General features: G+C 45.4%; 1 protein-coding gene across 1 annotated transcript in view; it reads left to right on the top strand.

Moving 5' to 3' along the window:
* The first annotated feature begins 3,509 nt into the window (after positions 1-3,509).
* The window catches only part of COL28A1 (collagen type XXVIII alpha 1 chain), a 621,255-nt gene continuing 599,554 nt past the window's right edge, over positions 3,510-25,210 (top strand). Inside the window, exons 1-2 of the mRNA XM_078663712.1 lie at positions 3,510-3,689; positions 4,542-4,693. Of these exons, the coding sequence (XP_078519838.1) occupies positions 4,567-4,693 (127 nt within the window). The 5' untranslated portion in view covers positions 3,510-3,689; positions 4,542-4,566. The remainder of the gene's footprint in view (positions 3,690-4,541; positions 4,694-25,210) is intronic.

Below are 25,210 nucleotides of genomic sequence, written 5' to 3' on the forward strand. Positions count from 1 at the left end.
TAAAACTGCAAATTCCACCTGGCAAAGTAAACCTTGTGCCTAGCTTAAACCGTCCTTTTTAATACTAATAAGGCACCACTCAGGTTGGCCCTAAAGGCAGGAAATGGCCTTTACAAATGAGCTGAGCTACGCTTGCCGTTTCCCCATAAGAGGACCCATGCTCGTTTTAATCACTCATATGCCTTAACCATGGATATGCGTTATTAAAGTAGTGCACGGTCTAGATGCTGGGATGGGCAGGCACATGTTGAGGAAGGATTGGGAGAGGTCACTGTCTGATAAGTGGGGCCAGGTTTTGGAGGGTGAGTTCTTCAGGGTTTCTGGATGGTTTTTAGGGCTCAGAGTTGGTTGGGGTTGTTTTCAGGGCTGGGGGGGTAGGGGTAGTTTATAGGGCTTAGGAGGGTCATGGTAGTTTTTCGGGCTGGGGGTCGGGTAGTGTTTAGGGTTTAGGGGGGTCGGGTCGTTTTTAGAACCCAGAGGGGTCGGGGTAGTGTTTAGGGCATGGGGGTCGGGGTAGTTTTTAGGTCTCAGGGGGTCGGGTAGTGTTTAGGGCTCAGGGTAGCTTTTAGAGCCAGGGAAGTCGGGTGGTTTTTAGGACTCAGAGCTGGGGGTGGGCTGTGATCTTTACCACGCATCCCTTTACCAGTCATGCCTTTACCATGAAATTGCGTGGTAAAGGCATGCGTGGTAAAGGAATGTGTTGTTCAGACACATTCGTTGTTCGGGCAGTGTTGTACAGGAACGTGTGGTTTAGCCATGTATGCCTCTGCCATACATCCCCTAAATGCCAATAGGGCAGGGTGCATAGTATTTAATATATAGGACATGCGTACTTATGTTTTACATGTCCTGGCAGTGAAAAATCTGCAAAGTCGTTTTTCACTGAAAACATTAGAAGGTTGGCATTTTCCTGGCTGAAGCATCTAGCAGACTTTTAAGAATTACTTCCCTACTATCACCTGGCAGCCTACTGGAAGGTGTGAATAGCTTCCATGATAGACAACAAAAGAGCCTTGGCTGTGAAGAAGTGTGACGTCCTCCTGACAGGATCACCTGGTGATGTGACCACCAACTGCACAAGTGTCAATGGGGCATCCCCTCTCACGGCAGATGTAACTCACACCTAGGCCACCCCTGCAATTGTCAAAGTAGCCAGAGTGCAATCAATCCCTGTGAAGGAAAAATCTGTTCCAGAACTGTGTTGCAGGGGAGATTCTCATTTTCACAGAAACACCTCGAAGGTGTGCCCAGAGCAGAAAGATTCTGCAAGCTTGGTTTTTGGCAGAACATGACACTGTGGGATTCTTTAGGGCCAACCCCCAGGCGATGATACGTGAATAGGGTTGCCCGTTGGATGTTTTCCCTATTGGACAGGGAGTTCCCCCCACTCACAAGCTAGTGCCAGGCATCAAAGTGGAACCCCTGGGTACCTTCTTCAGAGCATTGCGGGACCTAAGGAAGACAGAAGAAGGACTGCACCTGCTGAACCCTTTAGACTTTTGAAAGAAGACTGCACCAACTGTGGAGTGGAATACCAAGGGCTGGACCTGCTCACGTTTGAACCCAGTACGAAAGAGGGGACTCCAAGGACTTGTGCCTAGCCTCCTGGTAAGTTACAGGGACACACAATTGTAACCTTGCAAGAAGCTTCCCTCCTTGAAAAGCCCAGCTGACCATTTCTAACTGGATGTGCCCTAGGCCCTACTGGTGGCTTTCCCTGGAGTGACTCCTGACCTCCAAGTGGTGTTCCCAAGGGCCTGGGCCATTTGACAAGTGTCCCATTTGACAAGTGTCAGAATGTACTCTTGTGAGAAATTAGTTTGTTGGTTAGCTGGAGTGTGGCCCTTGTCAGGCAGCAACCACATCTAGTAAGGGGGAGGCACAAGCCAACCCTAAATTAACCTGTGCTCCATCCTAATGCTGGCCACGGGACCCCTGCCCTTATGGCGGGCAGTCCCTTTCACCCGCCCGTCATCCTAATGGGCCCCCAAGTGTCCAGGACCTGAGAGGCACCACTTGGGGGCCAGGAACTAACTGCAGCAGGATCCAGGGTCTGGTGCAGGATGTTGGGGTGCCTTTTATGTCCCTGGGGATCAGGAGGCCAGCAGACTAGCCATTGGAATCACTCTAGTGTCCTGGGTTCAAAGGTGAAGTTGCAGGTCCAGTTCTCTTCTCACCCTGGCAACAGGGCAGCAGGCGGCAGGTCAGCACAGCAGGGCAACAGTTCCTTCAGGGCAGCAGCCCAGCAGAATGGCCGCCCTTCTTCCTGGCAGAGTGTCCACTAGTCCAGAAGTGTATTGTAGAGTTGGTATCTGAGGTCTAGCATTTATTCCCAGTTGTGCCTTTGAAGTGGGGAGAAGCTTCAAGATGCATGCCTTTGAAGTGCACTGTTGCTCTGCCTTCCTGGCCCTGGCTCCAGACTAATTACAGGGGGTAGGTAGTCCTTTGTGTGGAGACAAGACACAGCCTATTCAAATATAAGTGGGGATGGGCCTAGCTCCTCCCTCCCATCCTGCCAGTGATGGCCCATCCAGCCACACATAAATTCCCCATTGTGTGTGGTTGTCAAGGAGGAATACACAAAGCCCAACTGTCATCAACACCCAGTCATGTGTCCCAGAGATAGGTTCAAACACCGAATGGCTAAGGGAAAAATGTTCCAACTTTCTAAAAGGGCATTTTCGAATTGTAATTTTTAAATCTGACTGCGCCATAAGTTTGGATTTTCAATTCCAATTCCAGAGACCCCATGCATCAACTAGTTAAATGTTCCAATTTGAAAAATAGACTTATAAAATGTAATAAGATAACCCCAATGCTATTCTATGGGAGGGTCAGGCCTTGCAATAGTTAAAAATTAAGCATTTTTCACTACCAGGACATGTAATGCTTAAAGGTACATGCCCTGCGTTTTAAATTCATTTCTCCCAATAGATGGGACTAGATCTGGACTAGATCTGGACGAGCTGTAAATGCCCAATAAGAAAAAAAAAGTTTGACCTGCATGTCTCTGTCACTGGTCTCAGAGTCCACCAGGAAAGGCAGACTGCTATTTCATTGGCAGCAGTTACATTAAAGACAGCAGAAAGGTTCCTGTGAATTGGAGTAATTGGGTTGTTGGTGGTTTAATGCTTAGTGTCCTCTGGTGGCCTCTACACTTTGCCGCTGTGTTCTCAAGGCTGCACTTCCACACATCAGCGTGACCTTTGCGCTGTGTTTTGTGCCCGTCTCGGAGGCTTGTGGGTGCTCTCAATGAGTAGATTGTTGTAGCCTACCATACGTTGCTTCTAAAGCCTTGAGTTGTACCCAGTCTTGCCTGAGTGCTCTGTTGTTTTGTTTCCCCCCAGGGTTCGTGCAATCCCCATCAAAAGAACACAGGATAAAGCAATTTAAATAGAAGGCATCCGGACCAGAGTCTCACAGCCTCTGACTTCTGTAGACAATGCTCCTTTAACATGAACTATGTGGCCCACCTCCCAGATTTCGGAAACTGGCTTCTTGCCCACGCCTCTGGATCCAACGGTGTCTACAAAACATGCTTAAAAGATCATATTTGTACCAGAAGCGTGAGCCTGCTGTTTGCAGTAGAACAGATCCATGCGGAAATATTGTTTGCATTTGTCTCTTCCTTATTTTTAAAACGTTTAAAGATGTGGACTTATTAATGTACAATCTGATCATCTCCTAAGGTAAGCAAAAATATCCTTTTATTCGCAAATGAGTAAGGCATTTAAGCTTAGCCTATGCAAATAGGATTCGAAGTTGCAAAAGTGTATACTATTGGTGCATGAAGTTGTTTTTTTACTTTACCTTATTTTTCAACAAAAGGTCGTTTTGGTTTATCTGGAAAAATGCATTAAACTGGGGTATTTGGCTAATGGCACAGTCATTTATGTTATCAATCATTGAAAATGTTGGCATATATTTTCAGGACAATTTGAGATCATCATTAAATCATATTTTAAAATAACAACTGTTATTCTTGCTCTACACATAACTTATAATATCTAAACCATATGTAAAATATAACTCACTCCTGTAAGTAGTTTGAAATGCATATGCAATGTGATACATAGCTTAATCTTGTTAGTAGTTAATATTAGCCTTAACAATAAAAATACTTATTTCATTGCTACCAATTGTGCTGCTGATTGTTCTTCTTCTTCCTACTATTATTATGATTATTATCATCATCATTACATGTTTACCTTATTATATATTGAAATTAAGATACTTCAGAGTATTTCGGGGTTAAATATTGTCTTTTTTGATTTGACTATTATGGTCGCTTTTAAAAGTACGAATCAGCTCCAGGATAGTAGATTTTTCCCGAACTGTGAATGCCAAAAGTACTATGATGAGTAATAACTTTATAATTTCTGTGTAATTAAGTTGATTTGAATGGCATTTTTAATATTTAAAAAGCATCTATCTTGTTCGAGTTAAGAAAAAAATTGAAAATGGGACGTGTCAATAAATAACAGGCATATTGTTTCTTCCCCATGAGTGCAGCAGTAACAAAACATGTCTTTTCCATTCAGAGGGGAGACTTGGACAGCAGTCAGAATGTGGAAGAGACATTATGCCGTTTGTGCTTGGTTTTTGGCTGTGGTTGGCAGTCATCCAGGCTATGGACAAAGCAGACGGAAGGGCATGAAGCCAAGCACCGCGGCAAGACAGGAGGGTGCGCAGGGTAAGACTAGACATTGAATATATATGTCATTTTTAACCACCGAAGCAATTCTGTGTACCAGAAGGGCATCAAGTTTACCAAGGAATAAAGGAAAATGGCGGGGTCCCCCTGAAAAATGAGACTCGGGGTTCAGGGGAGTCCCTGTATCCACAATGTAACTGAGGCTGCCCGCACTTCTGTTCAGCCGCCGCCCTCAGAACAGATGTGCACATATATTGGGCCGAGTCTGGGAATTGGGGTTTTCCACTGCAGAGGCTTTCGTAAGTGCCCTGAAGCTTAGCTTGTCCATCATTGTTCATTTATTTCATTGTATCCGGGGAATTCGTGGAGAGCGCTCTTGCCATGAATGTGTTGGAATGTGCAGGTGAGAGATATAAAGTTATGCAGTGCACATAACTCGTCGGTCCCAAACATTTTTTAATATTTTTAAAAGGCATGACGGTCCTGCAGGCGCTGTATGGAAACAGTAATCAAGGACCATTTGTGTCATACAAATTCGCATTCGCAAAGGCCGAAATGCGAATTTGTATGATGGGATGTATGAATGAAAATCCGGTGCAAAATAAGGAATCGCAAAATTTGCGATTCCTTATTTTGCAATTGCATTTAAGGAATCGCAAATTTTGCGATTCCTTAAATGCCATGTATGAAGCTAAAAAAAATTGCTAATTGTCCCTAAGGAATCGCAAATTACCACCAACTTCAAGTTGGTGGTAATTTGCGAATTTCTTGAAAAATGCCCATTTTAGCATTTTTCAAAGTGCCATGTGACACACATACATGCCCTGAGGGCATGTATGTGCACCACATATGCACCCATACTTATTTCAGGGGTGCAACAGGGTCTCCTTTGGACACCCCTGCACCCTTGAAATTATTCTCATTTTGCGATTAGCAAATTGGAATCGCAAATGGAGAATAAAATCCCATTCCTTCCTATGGGCCAGGAGGCCCATAGAAATGAATGGGAAAGTATTCCTTAATTGCGAATTCGCAATTTGCGAATTCGCAATTAAGGAATATCAAGAAATCATTAAAAAAATTGCGATTTTCTTGATACATACCAATTAGCGATTCTGAAATAATGATTTCTTAAAAATCGCTATTACAGAATCGCTAATTGGTATCTTGATACATATGGCCCCTAGTAACCTTTCAAATTGTGCGGGACTCCATTTGAGAACTTTTAACACTGCAGTTTTAATCTATTATTTTCAAACAATACAAACCAGGCAACGACATGCGTGAATTTCAACGTACTACATAGGAACAGTGGTCCCAGTAAACAATAAGTGAACACACAAAGCATATCAATCAAAGACAATAATTCAAAAAAACACATATTGTAGTTGACACACAGTGTTATTTAATCATACTGGGCGTACATGGGTTTATAATCTTATTAATTATTTTCAAAAGTGCCCCTAGAGCAGAGAGGGGAGAAAGGGAAGTGACTTGTTGGAATTTCAACAGCAAGTGAGGGAGGCACTTCACAGATGAGTTTGCAAGCTTCCCAGGAGTAAGGTGCCAGTCTGACGGCTTGTGTTCTATCCGTTGAGAAGACCAGATCCAGTGGAGTGCGTGTCCTTGGATGCCAATCTTGTGCAGGTGTCTGATGAGATTGGGGTGTCAGGCTGTAATGCAGAGAGGTCCAGGAGAGTGAGGGCTGTTGTTTCTCCTCTGGCTTGGATCATGCAAATGTTGGTTGTGGCAGCAATGAGTGCCCTTACTGTGCTATGGTTGGGCCTGAATCTGAATTGTGTGGCATAGAGGAGCTGGTGGTTGCTGAGGTGGTTAGTGAGGCGTCGATTAATTAGTTTCTCTTAGATTTTCGGTGGGTATTGTAGGAGTGAGATGGGTCTGTAGTCTGTACTTGGAAAGCATGGCTGGGTTAGCGGATGGTTTCCTGAGCAGAGTTGTGACCGTAGCATGTTTCCAGGTGTCCAGAAATACTGCTCAGTCGATGGAGGCCCTGAGGGTGAGTGTTAGTGCTTCGCTGATTGGTAGGAGTCCTTTGGTGAAGGCGTGATGGGAGTGTCAGACAGGCTCCCGGATTGAATGGTCTTCATGGTAGAATCTATTTTGACAGAGGTGAGGGATGCCACGAGGTCAGGGTTCATTCTTCGACTGTGATGGGAAGTTGAGTTTCGATGGTGACGGGGTCCAGTTGAGACGCGAAGATGCTGTACATGGAGTTGATTTTGTTACAGAAGAATTCCAAACGCTTGTTGCAAAGGTCTTGTGAGGGGATAATGTTGCTTGAGGCAGCAGGAGGTGCAGTGAAATATTTGATAATGGGGAAGCCACCGTAAATGAGAATAACTATGCGTACCTTGAAATGCAGGAAATACTGGGTGAAAATCTGCACAGCTTCTCAGATTCTCTTGAATATTTTCATTTTCTGGGTTGGTGGAAAACATAATGGGTGCAGTATGGGTCAGGGGATGTTGGCTGGGGAGGGCAGTTGTTGCCAGGACAGGCTTTGGTCTCTCTGTGGGGGTTAGGGATGTTGTCTGCTTCTTTTGGTGTTGGAGGCAGCATGTTTGAGGTGGGCCGTCATCACCTTGTAATTTCAAGTCCAGCAACATCAGACTACTCATAGTTTGGTGGAGCAGTAACCTCCTACAATTTCACTTCACTACACTAATAAGGCGCCTTGTGTGTGGCTTTGAGTCAAGTTGCTACTGAGCAAAACACTCTGCATTGATTACTGGCAGATTCCTCCAGCTGGCATTTGGATTTTCAATTGCCCAGTCACGTAAGTTGTGGTCAGGCATGCAGAAGGCAGTAAGGCTGTTCAAGCCTCAGCAATGATGGGCTTTCAAGACCTCAGTCCAAAACCTGGCCACAGTCACAGTAATGGAAAATTGGAACTTTAAAAAATATACATTGAATTGGTATCAAGCCAAGTGAAAGCATAGTCTTTTCTGAATATTTTGATCTGGTTTCAGCCAGAGTGCAGATTTTACTAGCAGAAGGGAGAACTCATGTTTTAAAATAAGTAATCCCCAAAAATACCTCTTCTTACAGCTACTGAAAGAGACCTCAAATGTTCAGTTGGACTTGTCGCGCTTACAGCATTGTGCCAGTGACTTCTAACATAGCGTTTGGCAAGCAAAGATGCTCTGTCTGGCAAACATAGCAAAACATCCCGCCCTGGCTCTAGTATGAGAGGCATGTTTGAACACATTTCTCTCCACGCGCCACCTTCAAGCTGTAATATTTCCTTAGAAGCAGATGTGCTCCACAGCTATTGACAGCCGATCTCTGAGACAATGTGTGCATTGTAATGCTCCCACAGTGAGCTGGATATATTTTAGAAATCACTTTTTGGATGACCCGGATTTAAAGGCCGGTAAATGCCCACATTAATAGCGTTACAAAGTGATCCACAAGTGGCTAGCAGGGACGTACTGGCCGTAGTGGGAACCGGTCATTTCCCTGGTGGGACGCCATGGTGGGGGCCACTTTTGGACTCCTGGGGGGCTGTTTTTGTTACCGGCGGCCGGTTTTGCAGCATAGCTGCAATATCGCCCCCCTGTAACAAAGTGATGCTTCCCACTAACACCCCACTCCGGGGCCGGCTGAACTGTTTGCCAGGGCCAGTTTCGGTTCCCAGTCCGCCCCTGTAGGCTAGTACGCAGTATGAAATAACATGTGGGAAACAGTGCTTCCATACCAATTCCTGTATGTATGCGCATGTTTGTGGGCTTTTACTAGTTACAAAATACTCTGAGATCACATGGAGAATTGTCCCGGGTAAAAAAAGTAGGATTAAAGCACTTGGGAATACCGGGTGTAGTCATACTGCATCACTTATGATTCCCAAATGGGACCATCACAGATGTTACAGGCCCCTCTGAGAGCTCTGTGACAAATATGAGGGTCTCAGATCCTGATTTTGAGTTTGACTGAGGGCATTCCTCTGGCATAACCAGGGAAATGCCACCTATCAAGTTTACATTGTCCATCGGCCCTCTGGCAACTCTGTACATTTACAGGAACTGCTGTCATGGCAGTTCCTGTCAATGTATGAACAGTTTGACAGAAGGTAACATTAGGCAGTCAAAAGTTTCAAAATATTAATTTTTTTATAAAAACAAACTCAAAAAGTAGGATCCCAAAGTGGGAGCTTGTTTTAGAGGAAACAAAAATCTAATGGCCAACACCCTTGGAGCTTTCTCCCAGGGTGTGGAGTCATTATTTTTTTTCTTCTAGCCTTCACCCCCAGGTATTTCCTGGCAGTGATGGACAGGAAAATAAGCCTTGCCAGCATCCACCCTATATAGGATTGGCAGTGTAAAGTCCTTCCTCCGACGGCTCCTACTCTGTTGGGCCATCAGTATTCGATCAACGGGAACTCCTTTTTGACTCCAATGACGGAATTCTGACAGTCCTACTCAAAGTAGGGCAGGCGAACAGTGAGTTTGGTAGTCAGAGTACTCCATCACGTTTGCGTGGAGTACCTTGTCTGCTAATGTCTAAACCAGGGCCTTAATGTGTCCGATTAGCCCTTTGTTGAGAACACTTGTTCTCCTGCCAGGATTTGTGCTCATAAAATCATGTCATGTGCACATATTTTCTTAACCTATGATTGCAAAAGTCTTTGTAAATTGAGCCCACAAATACCAGTTGCCATTTTTGTGTTCAGTACGAGTGCCACTGCTGCAGTGCTGTATTTACCTGGCTGTCTAGTTTAACTAATGGAAGTGTTTACAGAGGGAAGGATAGGCGCACAAAGCCTCAGAACATACATGTTTTCATTCACTACTAGGCCATTTTGTGCACATTGAACTCTGCCAGAAACATGAAAAGGTAATCAGTGGCTCCCTCACGACTGGGGAGAAAATTAGCAAGCCTATGTTCCTAGATCAGTGTTTCCCAAACCCTGGTCCGTGACACATTCCCAGGGGGTACTCAGGTGGCAGTTTTAAAAGCATGGCAACGTTCCTTGTAGAATTAGCAGTTCCTGAGCAACAATAAAAGTGTCAAGATAACACCAGTGATAAATGTACCTGCTGGAGAGAGATGAGAGTTTTGTCCAGTGGCAGGTTTGACTTATCTAATGTAGCACAGAAGGTTAATATGCCTGCTGCAAAGAACGCATACCATGCATTTTTAAAAAAACAGTATTTGATGTGCATAAGTCAGTGGGTTACTGCTTTTGTCACAGATATTCTTGTGTTATTCTGCAGCTCATAAGAGACACTCATAATCTAGCAGAGTGACCTATAAACTGTCATCAAAGAGCTGCTTACACACTGCCTGGAACAAGTTAGTAATGTATGTGTTTTCCCAGCCCTTCATTATCCTGATGCTGCTATAGGGGTTTATTTGGGTGTAAATACATTTTTATTGTCAAAGTCAATGCTAAACACTGTGTTATGTTCTGAATCTTTAAAAATACCTACCAGAATGGATGACATTGCAATCCTACACCTTGCAGTCCCCTTTGCCTTATGTAACATTTTCTCTGCACTGATTCACACGTCTGATTCATTGTCTCTATATGTGTGTGATGTAAAGTGCTCCGACATCCTACAATGGTATGAGAGATGCTATAAAACAAATGGAATACATGTGACAAGTGTGCTATGGGGAAATGAGAGGCAATGTTGAAGGTTGGTAATAAGGGAATCATTGAAGAACCCCAACAAAGATTGTCGCATCCTGGTGCAGTCAGGCCTTAATTTACTATTCTTTAAAAGCTAATACAATTCAATATATGATGATAAATGTGTTGTAGAATGCACCATTGTATCCTATATTTTCTTGATAGGAGAGCCTCCCAAAGCCCCCTTTGTAGTGGTCAGGCTCACTAACTGCACCTGGTGTGCACTGTATGGTGACTGGTCTGAACACATTTGCCAGGGCTGCTTTGGGTTTCCACTTTGCCACCGGCAGGAGCAGGAGCCTTGTACTGCGAAATAAAACTAACCATTTAAAAGTTAATCACGGAGATGCAACACCAACCTTCCCATTAAATGTTTCCATTTTTGGCAAACTCTTTCAATATAAAATACTAAAATCCTTAGTAATGTGAGTGTTTGTTTTGTGTGCACGTGTGTTTATTTTTTTTAATTACTCTTTTAATGTTTGAAATTTAAATCATACAAATTGCTGGGGGTCCCCGGCTTCCAGTGCTGAGTTAATGGGGGTCCTCAAGAGTCGAATGTTTGGGAACAACTGTTCTAGATCATAAAAGAGGCAGAAACATAAGAGTTTCACAGTTGTTCAAGACAATGTGAAACAAGCACTGGCAAAGCCAACAGGTAAAACTTTTGTATAGCCATGCACACAGACTTTCAATGTTCAATGCACATTGACATTGATTTTGCATTTTTGTGCACATATGCAGACAGAGCAATGTACCCACAAATATCAATGTACACAGAAACCATCACACAATCAAACACCCGTGCATGCAGACCCACAGGCACCCCTGACAACACAGTCCACGTGGTAATGAGCCTTGGTGGCTCCAGTTATTAAGAAGTCTTAGATGGCCGCTGGATTTAATGAGACATAAAAGTGTTTTGTATTAGTGAATATCATTGAACCTGGGAAGTAAGGCGGAGCAATTCCATACACCTGTAGTAAACCTTTATTGCCCCAGACAGTCAGCCCTCCTTTCACGACAAAGGACACCTCTTGGACCCTGTTTTAACCAACATCTCGGACATCACCACTTGCACTCCCCTTCCCCTTCCCTGGACAGACCACTTTTTAATACCTATCTTCTGGCATCTCCTTACTCCACCCTTCCAACAGACCAAAATCCGGGTCACTGACCGTCGCTGGCATAAACTCGTGCCAGACGAATGGAACATCATTCTCAGGGCCTCTCTCCCGCCCCCAATCTCAGATCCAGCCAACGCCGATGATCAGTTTAACTCTTGGCTCACTACATCACTGGACAAACGTCTCCCTAAAACTACCACCCTTAGGCGAATCAAAAGAGTGAGCCCTGCCCCTTGGTACACTCCTGAACTTAATCTTCTACGGAAGGAGTGTAGGAGAACGGAGCGCTCCTGGAGGAAGGATAAATCGACAGTCAAGAAAGACGCTTTCCGTACCTCCTTAAAAAACTACAAGCTCGCCCTTCGCAATACTAAAAGTACATTCTTTCAGGAAAGGATAGAAAACTCCTCCTGCTCCAGCAAGGAAACATTTATTATCCTAAAAGAATTACTTAAAGCCCCAGACCTTGTACCAAAGATTCTGCCAGACACCAAGGCAGCTGAAGAAAAATGCCTTAAATTGGCCAATTTCTTCGAGGAGAAGATTCAGAAAATCCTGGCTTCTCTTCCACCCATTAATTTCAGTGAGGAAGACGGTATCAATGCAAGCCCCACCTCTCCCCGTCTTATCTCTCTGGGTCCAGTGACTGTTGAAGAGGTTGCAACCACGCTAGACACCATCAAAAGCGGATCCCCCAGGGACCCTGTCCCTTTACGCATCCTTAAGAAAGTGGCCCCGACCATCGTCCCTTCACTCACTCATCTCATAAATGCTTCACTGATCCAGGGAAAAGTTCCCCCCAGCTGGAAGGCGGCCGTCGTCAAGGCGCTACTTAAAAAACCTTCTCTGGATCCCTCGGACTTGGCCAATTACAGGCCAATCTCTCTCCTCCCCGGAACCAGTAAAATCACCGAAAAACTAGTGAACAAAAAACTCTCGCAGTATCTGGAGACTAACAATCTTCTCAGATGCTCGCAAACTGGATTCCGCCCAGGGCAGGGCACTGACATCGCCCTACTCGCAGCGGTGGAGGAGGCCAGAGCACTTCTGGACGCGGGAGGATCAGTGGCAGTGATCCTCCTGGACCTCAGTGCGGCCTTCGACACCGTCAACCACCGGGTCTTAATCCAGCGACTCAAGAACATCGGTGTTGAGGGCACTGCGCTGACTTGGTTCACATCCTTCCTTGGCCAGCGCTCCTTTCAGGTCTGGGAGAATGACACCCGCTCTCCCGAAACCCCCCTCCAATGCGGCGTGCCCCAGGGCTCATCTCTGAGCCCGACATTATTTAATGTCTACATGTCCCCATTGGAGGAGGTTGTCAATCCGTTCGGAGTTAAAATCATCAGCTACGCTGATGACACTCAATTAGTGGTGTCTCTATCTCACCCAAACCAAGAACCATCGGACCTATATAACTGTCTGGCAGAAATACAAGGATGGATGAATAGCTCGTCACTGAAGCTTAATGGTTCAAAGACTGATATTCTCCTCCTTGGCCAGAAGGGGCTCTTCCGCCCTCCGAACATCTGGCCCCCTTGCCTGGGTGAACCCCCTGCCCCTAAGTCTGAGATTAAGAGCCTGGGAATTTGGCTTGTAAAAGACCTGTCTTTCAAGACTCAAGCCAAAAAAATAGCTGGGACTTGTTTTGGGCTCCTCAAATCGATCAGGAAGATTCTGCCCTTACTTCCTCCTGCCTCCCAGAAACTGTTAATTCAAGACCTCATTGTCTCAAGGCTGGATTACAGCAATACCATCTATCTGGGTGCTCCCGAGTCAACCCTCAATAAACTGCAAAGGATCCAGAACGCCGCGGCCCGGATCCTTACCAATACCCCGTCCAGATCTTCGACCAAACCAGCCCTGAAACACCTCCACTGGCTTCCAGTGAGAGAGCGAGTGAAGTTCAAAGCTCTCTGTTTGTCTCACAAACTTCTGCAGGATAAGGGCCCCCCATCCTAAAAAAATTCATCAGGCCCTACAAAGCCTCAAGATCCCTCCGATCTGATCAGGAATACCTTATCACCATCCCTAGAGTGAAGAAGGTGCGCACGGGTGGACGGCGTTTTTCTGTTAACACAGCCCGCCTTTGGAATTCCCTCCCCCGTGATCTTAGGATGGAACCAGACTACCTCCGATTCAGGAAGCGGCTGAAAACGCACCTTTTCCCCTGATCTGCCTCCCTCCCTGTTATCCTTAGCAGTTTGGATCTTAGCGCTGGGATACCTACGGGTGACTACGCGCTTTACAAAATCTAATAATAATAATTTTCATGGAATATGTTCAGCCTCTCCATAAGCAGCTGCTGCACATTAAGGTTCCTTGCCATAACTGTGCAGACAATACTCAAGTGATGCTTCACTTATAGAAATCTCTCTTAAAGATCATAGAACAGCTGAGTTTCCATTCTGGTCAATCCAAGTCTTTATGGATGAAAATTGCCTTAGCCCTATTGCAGCCAAAACAGAGGAGGTTATTTAGACCTCAGCTGGTTTCTTGTCAGCCAGCCAGGTCAGCAGAGGCCCACCATATTATCAGATTCCCACCTGTTTTGCAGGGATATCACTGCTCTATGCGCATCTACCATTGTGGCGGCTGCACAGAAGGCAGAGAAGTAGGTTGAGAATGTTCCATGGTGTTTTGATCCTGCTCTGCAAACCTTTTTTGTTTTTCAGGAGCAAACCCAAAAGCAGGGTCTTGTTTCTGAAAAAAATATCAAGGCCCTGATGCTTTGGTAGTTTTTTCCTAGCCCCCTAGGAAGGGTTGTATTATTTCCTAATTAGAAGTGCCAGGCATTTCCTAGTGGTTCTAAACAGGAAAACAGTACATTGGAAGGACAGCCATATGGGGGCAGGCTGCCACTCAAAGGTTTCTTGAGCTACGCTGCTGGAAACTTGGTTCTTCCCCTAACTATCAATAGAGCAGGCCATCGTTGAATCATATTTAGGGCATAGGATCTGTTCCATCAAACTCCACCAAGCTCTAAATGAGGACCTGAGTTGCTACTGGTGGGAAGAAATGCCTTTCTAAAAAAAGATGAAAAACAGGTACCGGGCATTTGAAGTAAATAACTCTGAAATTGTGTCCGAAGACAAGGTGAAGACTCCTGAAGTCTACCTTGATGTTTGTGTACCTATGCTTAGTCAGGTGAATCTAATTGTTCCTTGTGAGAAATTGGGTTCTTTGTTGATTGGGGTGTTAACACTGATCAAGCAACAGCCACAATCCCTGTCATGGTGAACCACAAAAGTCACTAAATTAATCTATGCTTAACCCTCTGGTTGCTAGGCACAAAACAGTCAGGCATTACTTATGGGCAATGTGCAAAGTATTTATGCAGCACACAAACAGTAATAAACTGAACACACAACACAAGAAAAATCCCACGCCAATTTAGAATAATAGAGTGACTTTTAACAAAATATTTGACACAAAAATGACAAATATCCAATCAGTAGAAACAGAGTTATGAATTTTTAAAGTTTAAGATAAAAAATAGCACCTTAAAAATCAATGTGTCAACTACGGACATCTAGTCGAAAAATATGGCTGACTGAGATGGAGTGCAAGTCGGATACAAGAAGTGGGTTGAGCCCAGTCGGTGCTTACCTTTGGATTTAGAATAAATTTGAAGAAAAATGTTCTGAGAAAGTAAAGTTCAGTGGGGCAAGGCTGGAGGTTGTGTCCGAGGAGGGAGTGTCGTCATCTTCGGTGAGCTGCTGAACAGAGCCATGGTGAAGATTTTTTCACTTGGACATAGTCACTTTTTTGGAAGTTGAATATCTCCAGAGTTCCACGAGGCCGGATACCCCTTCGTCAAAAGAGCATTGAACTGGATTTGCTGCTGTGGGGAAGAATGTAGCTGGAGCGGCCATGAAGCCAGGCCGTACAGCAATGCACCTTCAGCAGATAGACGAACAGGCTGGTCCTGGTCTCTCCTCGATTATTAGAATTAGGGGGAGCTAACTAAGCAGGAGGGAGCCTGTTTCGCCCTGCCGACACCGCCAAGAGTCATCCTTGCACCGGATAACCCGCGGGGGGCTTACCTTTGCTGCCGCCACCGCCAAGAGTCCCAGCACGCCAACAACAGCGCCACCGCCCCGGGACTACAATTCCCGGCAGCCTTAGCAGGCAAAGGGCGGGCCGTCTGTGGCCGTTAGGGGTCGACAGAGGCTGGGCTGGGCCCCCCACCCAAGCTTCTGATTGAGGTGAGTGAAAAATCAACTACAATGAGAAAACGTACAGTTACCACTGCCATCTCGGGTTCTAAGAGTTCCTCAACCACTGCTTTTGAAAGCTTACTTGAAAATGCTGTTAATATGGTTACCTCCGAAATAGAAATGACTGAGAGGAGACTTTCTATGGGCTAATCGTTACCTCATTTATATATCCCTTATGGGCCAGAGAAGGGTGGTTAAACAATGCCTCCCCCATTATCACCCACCGTAATCATCAATAACTCAATCCATCATGAAAAGTTACTTGTGGGCCCTGAGTCTGGACAAAATGCTGCAAAATCTTTAGATTGCCTACAGGGTCCCCAAGACAATAATAATGTCACCAATTCAGTTCCAACTACAAAAAGCTTGGGGGAGAAAATGAAGAGAGGTCTATCAAAGATGACTGATAATAAAAGGAAACAACCACCCCGCCAAAAATCTCAACCTACTCCTTTGAGTATGTGGACACGTGGAGCTACTGGATTAAGCGGGACATCAGTCAGCTCTACTGTGCAAATAAATGATAGCACTGTAGATTTGCCCGTAACTGAAGCTGAAGCTGCATCTAAATCGATTTGGAAACCGAGACAATACCTGCAAACGGCGTACAAGGAAGGCCAAATGGAAATTTAATTGACACTATAGTGGACTCTACTTTTGAGCGTTTGAAAAATCTAATGGATAAACAATTTAATGCTATTTTGAAACGTTTAGATAGATTAGAAAGCTTGGTAAAGAAAGAGGATGCTAAAAGAAAAGGGGCTACTATGATTGACCAAATTAGGGGTGAACGGCTCCTAAAAAACATGAAATTAATAAGGGCATTGTGGGTGAAAATGGCCAATGTATATTTCTCCTTGTGCTAATAACATATGTGAAAAATGTGGTAGCAACAAGAATAGCCTGTTATCTAGTTCTACGCCTAGCCTTATGGCTAACAGGTCACCTTTGCTAAATAGACCTATTGAGAACAGGCATTCTAGCTCATTATACAAACCCACATTAGCAACCCCTGTATTGCCTGCCCCTATCTCTGCGAAACCGGTTATTGATTTGACTAGTAACCCCAATCCTGTGGTACAGGCTGTAAAAACCTCCGAGGTTGTTCTCCATTTACCCCTTGAAGCATGTCCTTACGTTTTAATTCTTGCGGGAGTACCCCCACTGAAGAAAGACCAGACTGAGTCCTGGGACCAACTAAAAAATAAGTGTATGGATTGGTTATCCAGGTACAAGGGGACAGGGTGGGAAATTGCTAATGAAATTTTGATGGTGCGATGGGTGGGATGGGTGGAACCGGCAGATAAGAACATCATGGGTGACTGTATAGTCGTGAATTTTAGGCCCCTTCCCTGGTGAAATGGATATTGGATGGCCAAATTAACCATAATAGTATTCCAACCCTCATAACCTCGCTACCCTTGGGCTTTTTTTTACAGACCCCCCCAGAGAGTTTGTAACTTGGATACCCAGATATATACTACACATAACCGGTTCACCGTTTTGTCTGACCGTGAGAGACAGGATTGACAATTGAATAATCGATCAACTACGGTAGTAGGACCAATGGAATCATCAATGACCCATCCAGTTGATATTGAACCAAGGTCTCTAGATATCACCCAAAAAATCTCCCAGGCAGAATCACTATCAGCCTGCCCGGCTGATATTGAACTTGGATCTTTAGACCAAAACTTAAAGGTACTTAGTTGGAACATTGCAGCTCTAAAATCCAAATTGAATATAGAGGAGTGGATTAATTGGGTTAGTAAATACGATATTTTAATGTTTCAAAAGACATTGTGTACCAGTGATCTGTTTCTCGAGGGATTTGTATTCTATATTAGTATTGTACCCAGGCCTGAATCTGGTCGACCCAGTGAAGGGTTATCCACATGGTTAAAGATTAAAGCTGGGAGTAGTACAAAATCCCTAGAGACAAATGATGGGAATTTTCAGGCTATGATCTATTCCCATTGAATTAGGATATGATTAGTTAATTTTTATAATAATGATTTTACATCGTCACCCAATAGGAATTTTATTCCTTTGTTTGATTTTATTGATAGTCTGGTAGATGAACAGAGGTATGGCAAACTGGATGGAATCCTTTTAGGGGGGATTTCAATGCCCACTTGTATAGTACAATCGATAACTCTGTTGTTACATCTGTAAGGGTAACCTCGTGTAAAAGAGGGGAAGAACTGTATAATTACCTATCCACCCGGGACTTAATTGATGTCATGGACAAGGTTGGTTACGAGTCAGACACGGGCCCATTGCCTACCTATAGAGGTCGCGGCTGCTCATCTATCATAGACTATGTTTTTATATCTTCTTTTCTTGAAAATTGTCCAGTTAAGGCTGAGATTGCAGATACTACTTATAGTGACCATAACCCAATTTTAACAATTATTAGATTTTTTAATAATTTTATAAGCCGGAAGGAAATAGGGGCTAAGAACCTGGTGGCATCGACCGACAAACTTAAAGTGATTTGGAAGGGCATAGATAATAAAGCTCTACTCGCACGTACGATAAAATCCTACCCCCTATTGGTGGAGACGTGCTTGTCGAGTAGCCATTCAGATACAGAAATTGTTCAGGCATTTATCGGGCTATGTACTGGCATCAAACATGAAATCTCAAAACCCGTTATGAATTTGAGTAAGAACCCCAGATGGTTCGACAGCACTTGCTCCCGGGCCAACAGGGAACTTCGTGAAGCATAAGCTGACAAACCCAGGGACATAGCCTTGGTGTGGGCACGGAGAGCGTATTTTAAGAAAGTAATCAAATTACGCTTGGATGAGATATTGAAGGGATGGTGGGATTCTCTTGCTTGTGCCGCCTCACTTAAAGATGTAACTGGTTTTTGGAATGAAGTAAAGGCCATGAGGTCTATGGGTATGAACATCACTTCCATAGTTTGCAATATATCGAGCGAGTCCTGGGAGGAGCATTTTGCAAATATATATACAGCCCCTATATCGACCGCTAATAGCTATTACCCAGTTGCAAAAGTGGCTATATCAATAATTGAAGTTGAGGATGCCATATATCAAAGTGCAGGGAATAAAGCACCAGGTTCTGACGGATTGTCAATTGATCTTATTACATCCGAACCTGACTTCTGGTCCCCTCTTTTATGCAATGTTTTTAACAGTTTAACTAATACAGTAATTCCAAACACTTGGTCAACTAGGATCATTGTGCCCATTTTTAAGAAGGGGGATAGATCCAATCCCAGCTGTTACTGCCCTATATCCTTGATTGATAACACGTTGAAGATCTTGGGTAGGGTTGTTTTTAATAAAATTAAGAATTGGGCAGAAGACAACCAAATTTTAAGCTATTGTCAGCTAGGTTTTAGGAGCAGCGTTGGGACCGTGGAACAGTGTTTGAATCTAAACCTCATACTGGGTAAATATACGTTTGCCAAAAAAGTTCCACTATACTTGGGTTTTATGGATTTATCCTCAGCCTTTGATTTTGTTAACAGATCACGGTTATGGAGATGCTTTTAAATTATGGGTTGGATGAGGCACTTGTTATTTTTTTGGCGTATTTGCACAGAGACTTGAAAGCAAGGGTTAGGATAAGCAATGAAGGGGATGTTTCTGGGGACATTTTAATTGGTAGAGGGGTTAGACAAGGCTGTGTCTTGGCCCCTCTACTTTTTATCCTTTATATAAATGAATTACATAATTATTTGTCCAAACTAACAAGTGATGTACCGAAAATTAATGGAAAATTGCTGCCCGTACTTCTGTACGCGGATGATGCGGTCCTTATGGGCCGCACACCAAAAGCACTGTGCACTTTAATTATGGGTTTTGTGTCCTTCATGGCAGACCTGGACCTTTGCACCAATTTTAAAAAATCATATATAATGTCCTGTGGGCCAAAAAACACTGCATTGACCATATTACCTCGTGAAATGACTCCCTAAAATGCACTAGTACTTTCCCTTATTTGGGTTTAGTCTTTTCTGACGCAGGAACATGGCACAACCATGTAGTCCATGGCAGAAATAAACTTGGAAAAGCTGTTAATTCCATTATTAGTTTACGACAGCCCAAACAGGCAGAGGTGGTGATACCCTTACTACAGATTTACAAATCCCAATGTGTACCAAAGGCTACGTATGGTGCCGAAGTGTGGGGGTATGTGAATTGCAGCGGGATCCAAATCGAGGAAAATAGATTTTGCAGAAAAGTTCTTGGGGCACAAATATCCTCGTCAAATTATATATGCCATAAAGAACTGAATCTAGATTATGTGGAGGATTTTAATAAATCCCGGCCAGCGTTATTCTGGATACAATTATGACACAACCCCGCCGCGATTTTAAGACAGGAGATAATCACAGATTGCCTTAAATGCGAGAAGGGTAGCAGCATTCCTTGGCTAGCCTCAGTAAAAAACTGTCTATTAAGTGTGAAGCTGGAACATACTTTCTCCATCCATCAGTAACAGATGGTATAAGTTTAAAAACAGTGAGGGGAGCATTGTACGATTTATATCGTAAGGAAAGAGGAGTCATTTAGTACTGTAAACCATCAATTATTAGATACATCCCTATCCTGGTGTCATCTGGTAATGAACATCATATGCCGCAGGATTATTTTAGGAAAAACATCAGGAGATGGAACAGGAGCTTACTTTTCCGCCTTAGGGATGGCAGTATAAAATACTCACTTTGTTTCCCCCTTGGTTTTAATAATAACCTAGAGAAGTTGTGCTGTCCATGTGGCTCCGGCTGTAAACAAACATTGTTAAATTTTTTACTTTTTTGTACATTTTTTGTCAGATATACCCAACACTATTTAGTTCCTTATTTTAAGGCACATGCCATTACTGATTTTAATCTGGCATATCATGAAATTTTGCAGCTGGGGAACGATGAGTTGATTTTCCGAGTAAGTTCTTTTCTGCAAACTGTGGTACGTTCTTGAGCTTCCATGAACGATCCTTGAAATATGCAGCATATATGCACATTGTACTTTTTAAGCCTATATGGCGCTTATTAATATTATTTGGTTTTTATGAAATGTGTTTTGTTGATTGAAATATTGTACACTGTAGCACTTTATTTATGGAATATGTTGTTCTTTATAGGACTCAACCTATGGACAAATTGCCCATCTTGCACATTTGTCTAAATTCATAAATTTGCGATTTTTGCACTATGCAGCTGCTAGTTTTGCTGCTTGTTAAATGCACGCACAGCACTTTATTTGCATAATTTTTGTCATTTTTTGCATTTTGGCTTTATGCTACTAATGACATTAGATTTGGAATGCCCAATCCCATTCTCCTACCTTTTTTGTATTTTTTTTTTTTTAAACAGATTTTGTTGACAGATCACAAACAAATCGCAGAGCTCTGTACCCCAGAGGTATCTGCCAGTCAAATGTAGACATGAGTCACAACGCAATCCGTCTTGACATTTTACATAGGTAATAGAAGAACTTAATTTATGCAATGAACAGCCCTCCTTCCCACCCCTCCCCCCCCAAATGCCCCTCCCGCCCTCCCGGATCCCCCCCCACACACGGTTACTAACTTTTCGGCAATCAGCACACACACATCCATCGACGCAACACTCTCAAACGTCAAGTATTGGGTCCAGGTCCGGCGGAGGTTCGAGCCATAGACCCCTGAAGTCGGCCCAGCGTTTCCAAATTTTATAGTGCTTACGTGGGCATCCCCGGGCCAGAAATATGGGCTTCTCCATCCCCATGCAAAAATCTAGTTCTCTCTTCCACCCCACTAGTGACAGGGCCCTCGGGTCCTTCCACGCCCTGGCTATATCTCTTTTGGCTACTGTGAGCCCCAATAGCAGTAAGTGTCTCTTGTAGAGGTTACCCCCCCACCCCATCCATCACATGCAAGAGGCCTAATTGTGGTGTACGTGGGAGCACCCACCCCAGAGCCTCGTCTAATCCATTCCATACCCCGTTCCAGAACCTGTCTAAGTGGCTACAACTCCACACCGTGTGCAGGAATGTTCCCTCCTCCTGGCCACATCTAGTACAATCCAGAGATGCAATGAGGCCCGCCCGCCACGGCCTCCGCCTAGTAAAATAGACCCTATGTAGGTATTTAAATTGGATAAGCCTAAGGCGGACAGATATGGCAGCGCCTCTAGGGCTCGTGAGAGCCTCATTCCAGTCCTCTTCCTCCAGTGTTCCAATGTCTTCCTCCCAAGTCTCCCTCAGCTTCTGCAATGTGGAGGAGCAATGTATGATCAGGGACTGGTATATGCGTGACATTTTTTTGGTTTCTATATCGCCCATGAAAACCCTAGCTTCCAGGGGGCTAAACTCAGGAAGGGAGGTCAACCCCTCCAGGTACGGGATCAGAGCATGGCGGAGCTGTAGGTACCTCAAAAATTGGGTGTGGGGCATATTATATTCTGTACTCAGTTCCTGGAATGACTTAAGTCACGTTCCTGACATGACATCCCCCAATTTAGATATCCCTATGGGGTCCCATCCCGTAAAGCCCTGCAGTGTTGCCAGGCCGGGTAGGCGGCCGTTACGCCAAAGGGGGGTTTCTTCGGTCAGGGTCCGTCACCACCCCATTCTACGCAGAGCCTGCCTCCAAATGTCAAACACTACCTGTGTAACAAGTGGCAGCGCCTTACGCCTCTGTGCCGCATATAGAATAGTGTGTAGTGTGTGAGGTTCCATCAGAAACCGCTCCAGGGCGTAGGCTGGGTCTCCCCTGTCCCCATACCACCATTGATTCAATACTAGGAGATGCGGAGCTTGGTAATAGGAGAGGACATCAGAGGTCGCCAAGCCACCACTATACGTTGACCTAAAGCACGTGGGCAGCGCCACCCGAACCGAGCCGCCCACCCAAAGAAAGTGTCCTAGAACAGAATCCACCTGTTTAAACCAATGATGTGGGATGTGATAGGGGTGGTTTTGCAGTTGGTAGAGCAGCTGAGGCAGGGCCACCATTTTAAAAATGGCCAATCTGCCATATATAGTCAGGGGCATGCGGGACCACGTTTTAATATCTGCCCGAGCCCTCTCCCAGACCGGTGCCACATTCCGCTCCCAAGATACCTCGGGAATCTCTGACAGGAACACCCCCAGATATTTGATGCCCCCGACTGCTACCTGTAGCGCCGAGGCCCAGTCCCCCTCCACCGGGCCACTCCCGAATACCCAAAGTGTAGATTTACGTGGGTTCATGTACAGCCCCGAAGTCTCGCCAAAGATCTGAAGGATGCGCAAGAGACGGGGCCCGACCTATTGAGGTCCGTTAAAAAGAACAGGACGTCATCCGCATATAACCCTATTCTATCCGACAGGCCGTGCTCCCATTCCAACCCCTTCATCTGCGCATCCATCCGTACCCATGCAGTCAGTGGCTCCATGGCCAATGCGAAGAGGTAGGGCGAGAGGGGGCAGCCCTGCCTGGTACCCCTCCGGATAGCAAAATTCGAGGACGAGACCCCCGCCACCCTGACCGAAGCCGTCCAATCAGTGTATAGCAATCTCAAATAGGACATAAAGTGGAGTCCAAGGTTTAGCCGGGGCAGGAGCGAGAACAAGTACGACCAGCTTAATGAATCAAACGCCCTGTCCATGTCGGCCAGAAAAAGCGCCGCCTGCACCCCCGCCGACCGAACTGCTGCTACCGCAACATGAGCCCGCCTGATATTATGCCGTGTCGCCCGTTGAGACATAAAGCCAGCCTGGTCAGGGTGTATGAGATGTGCAATGTACGGCAATAACCTATTAGCCAACGCCTTGGCCAATACTTTGGCCTCTATATTTAAGAGGGAAATCGGGCGGTGCAAGGCATGCTGCTCCGGGGGCCGACCGAGCTTGTGAAACACCACTACCTCAGCGTGTCTCCAGTCCGGAGGTAGGCAGCCTCAATCTGGGGCCTCCTCCACCACCGCCTTATAATGGGCCCCGAATTGTAGATGACATTTTTCGAAGAATTCACTGGGGAACCCATTGGGGCCGGGAGCCTTGCCAGTGTTCAGCTCACCCAGGGCGGCACCCAGCTCCTCCTCCGTTAACGGGAGTTCAAGGCGGTCTCGTGCTTCATCTGAAACCGCGCGCTGTGGCAGATCTGCTATAAACTTGTCGACTAATTCTGCGGAGAGGCATTCTTTCAGGGCATATAAGTCTGCGTAATAGGCAGCAAAGCCCTCAGCGAGCTCCTTGGGATCTGTGATGGGGGACCCAGTGTCATCTTGAATCCTCGGGAGGGTCTGAGTCTGAAATATGCCCTGACACAGTCTGTGTAGCATTGTCCCTGATTTGTCGCCCCATTGGTATACTCTACTACGGGTCGCCAGCCACAACTGTCGCGCCTCATCCAACAATAGAGAGGCATAGGACTGCTGTGCCAGCAAGAGCTGCCCAACCGTCTGGTCCTCCCCCTCAACCCCGCCGCGATGCTCCAGTTCCCTGATCTCCGCCTCAGCTTGGACTAAAGTCGCCCTGCGCCTCCTTCGAGCCGCCGCACACCACGCAATATCGATTCCCCGCAATGTGGGTTTCATTGCCTCCCAGAGCGTCGTCGCATCCGCCACCGTCCCTACAATCTCGGACAGGTAGTGAGCTATGGCCTCACTCATATGCTTTTGGTAGTCTACTAATTGCAGATGCCAAATGGAGAGATGCCAGCGAAACGGCTGTCTCCGCCTATCCAAACAGATGTCTATAGCAGTGGGGGAGTGGTCCGACAGCCCACGCGGCAGAATATCTGCGGCCTCCACTCTACCTATTGTCGCCCTGGGAACAAATATGTAATTCAGCCTAGAGAAGGATCTATGAACCGCGGAGAGAAAAGTATATTCTCCATGCATGTGCCTCCAGGTATCCACCCAATTCAGGTTCCTTATCATGTCACTCAGTTTGGTGGGACTAGCTGCCACACTCCCTCCCCCAGGCCGGCGCCTATCTTGAGCACTGTCCATTACATCATTCCAATCCCCACCCACCACTGCAAGTACATTCGGGATGTTTGCCCACACAGCAAAAATCTTCTCAACGAGGGACCACTGTAGAGGGGGTGGGGCTTACACACAACCCAGCACAATAGGCTCCTCCCCTAATGTACCTTGAATAAATATATAGCGGCCCTGCGTATCTAGCCAATGAGTGGAATGGACATATGGAACCCTGCGGTGCACTAAAATGGCCACCCCCTAGACCCTTTTGTAAACCCTGCGTGAAAGACCTGATGATAGCCAAATCGTTCGAGGCATAATGTTTTATTACCCAGGAGATTTGTTTCCTGCAACATCACTATATCAGCCCCGCCTTCTTTGCCCGCCGCAGTACAGCCCCCCGTTTTATCTTATTCAGCACTCCCCTCACATTCCAGCTGAGGACGCGAATAGAGTCCCCGGGCCCACTGACCCTACTATCCGAGCACGACATCAAGGACCACCTTGATCAAAGAGCCACAATACGCGCCATGAAGGTGTACACTCGACCACCAATGCTACGTTGCCAGAACCGTGTGTCTCCCCCCAATCCAACCTCAAACAGCCCACCCTGCCCTCAACTCCCTT

The sequence above is a fragment of the Lissotriton helveticus genome, chromosome 10 (genome assembly GCF_964261635.1).
Source record: "Lissotriton helveticus chromosome 10, aLisHel1.1, whole genome shotgun sequence".
NCBI lineage: Eukaryota > Metazoa > Chordata > Amphibia > Caudata > Salamandridae > Lissotriton > Lissotriton helveticus.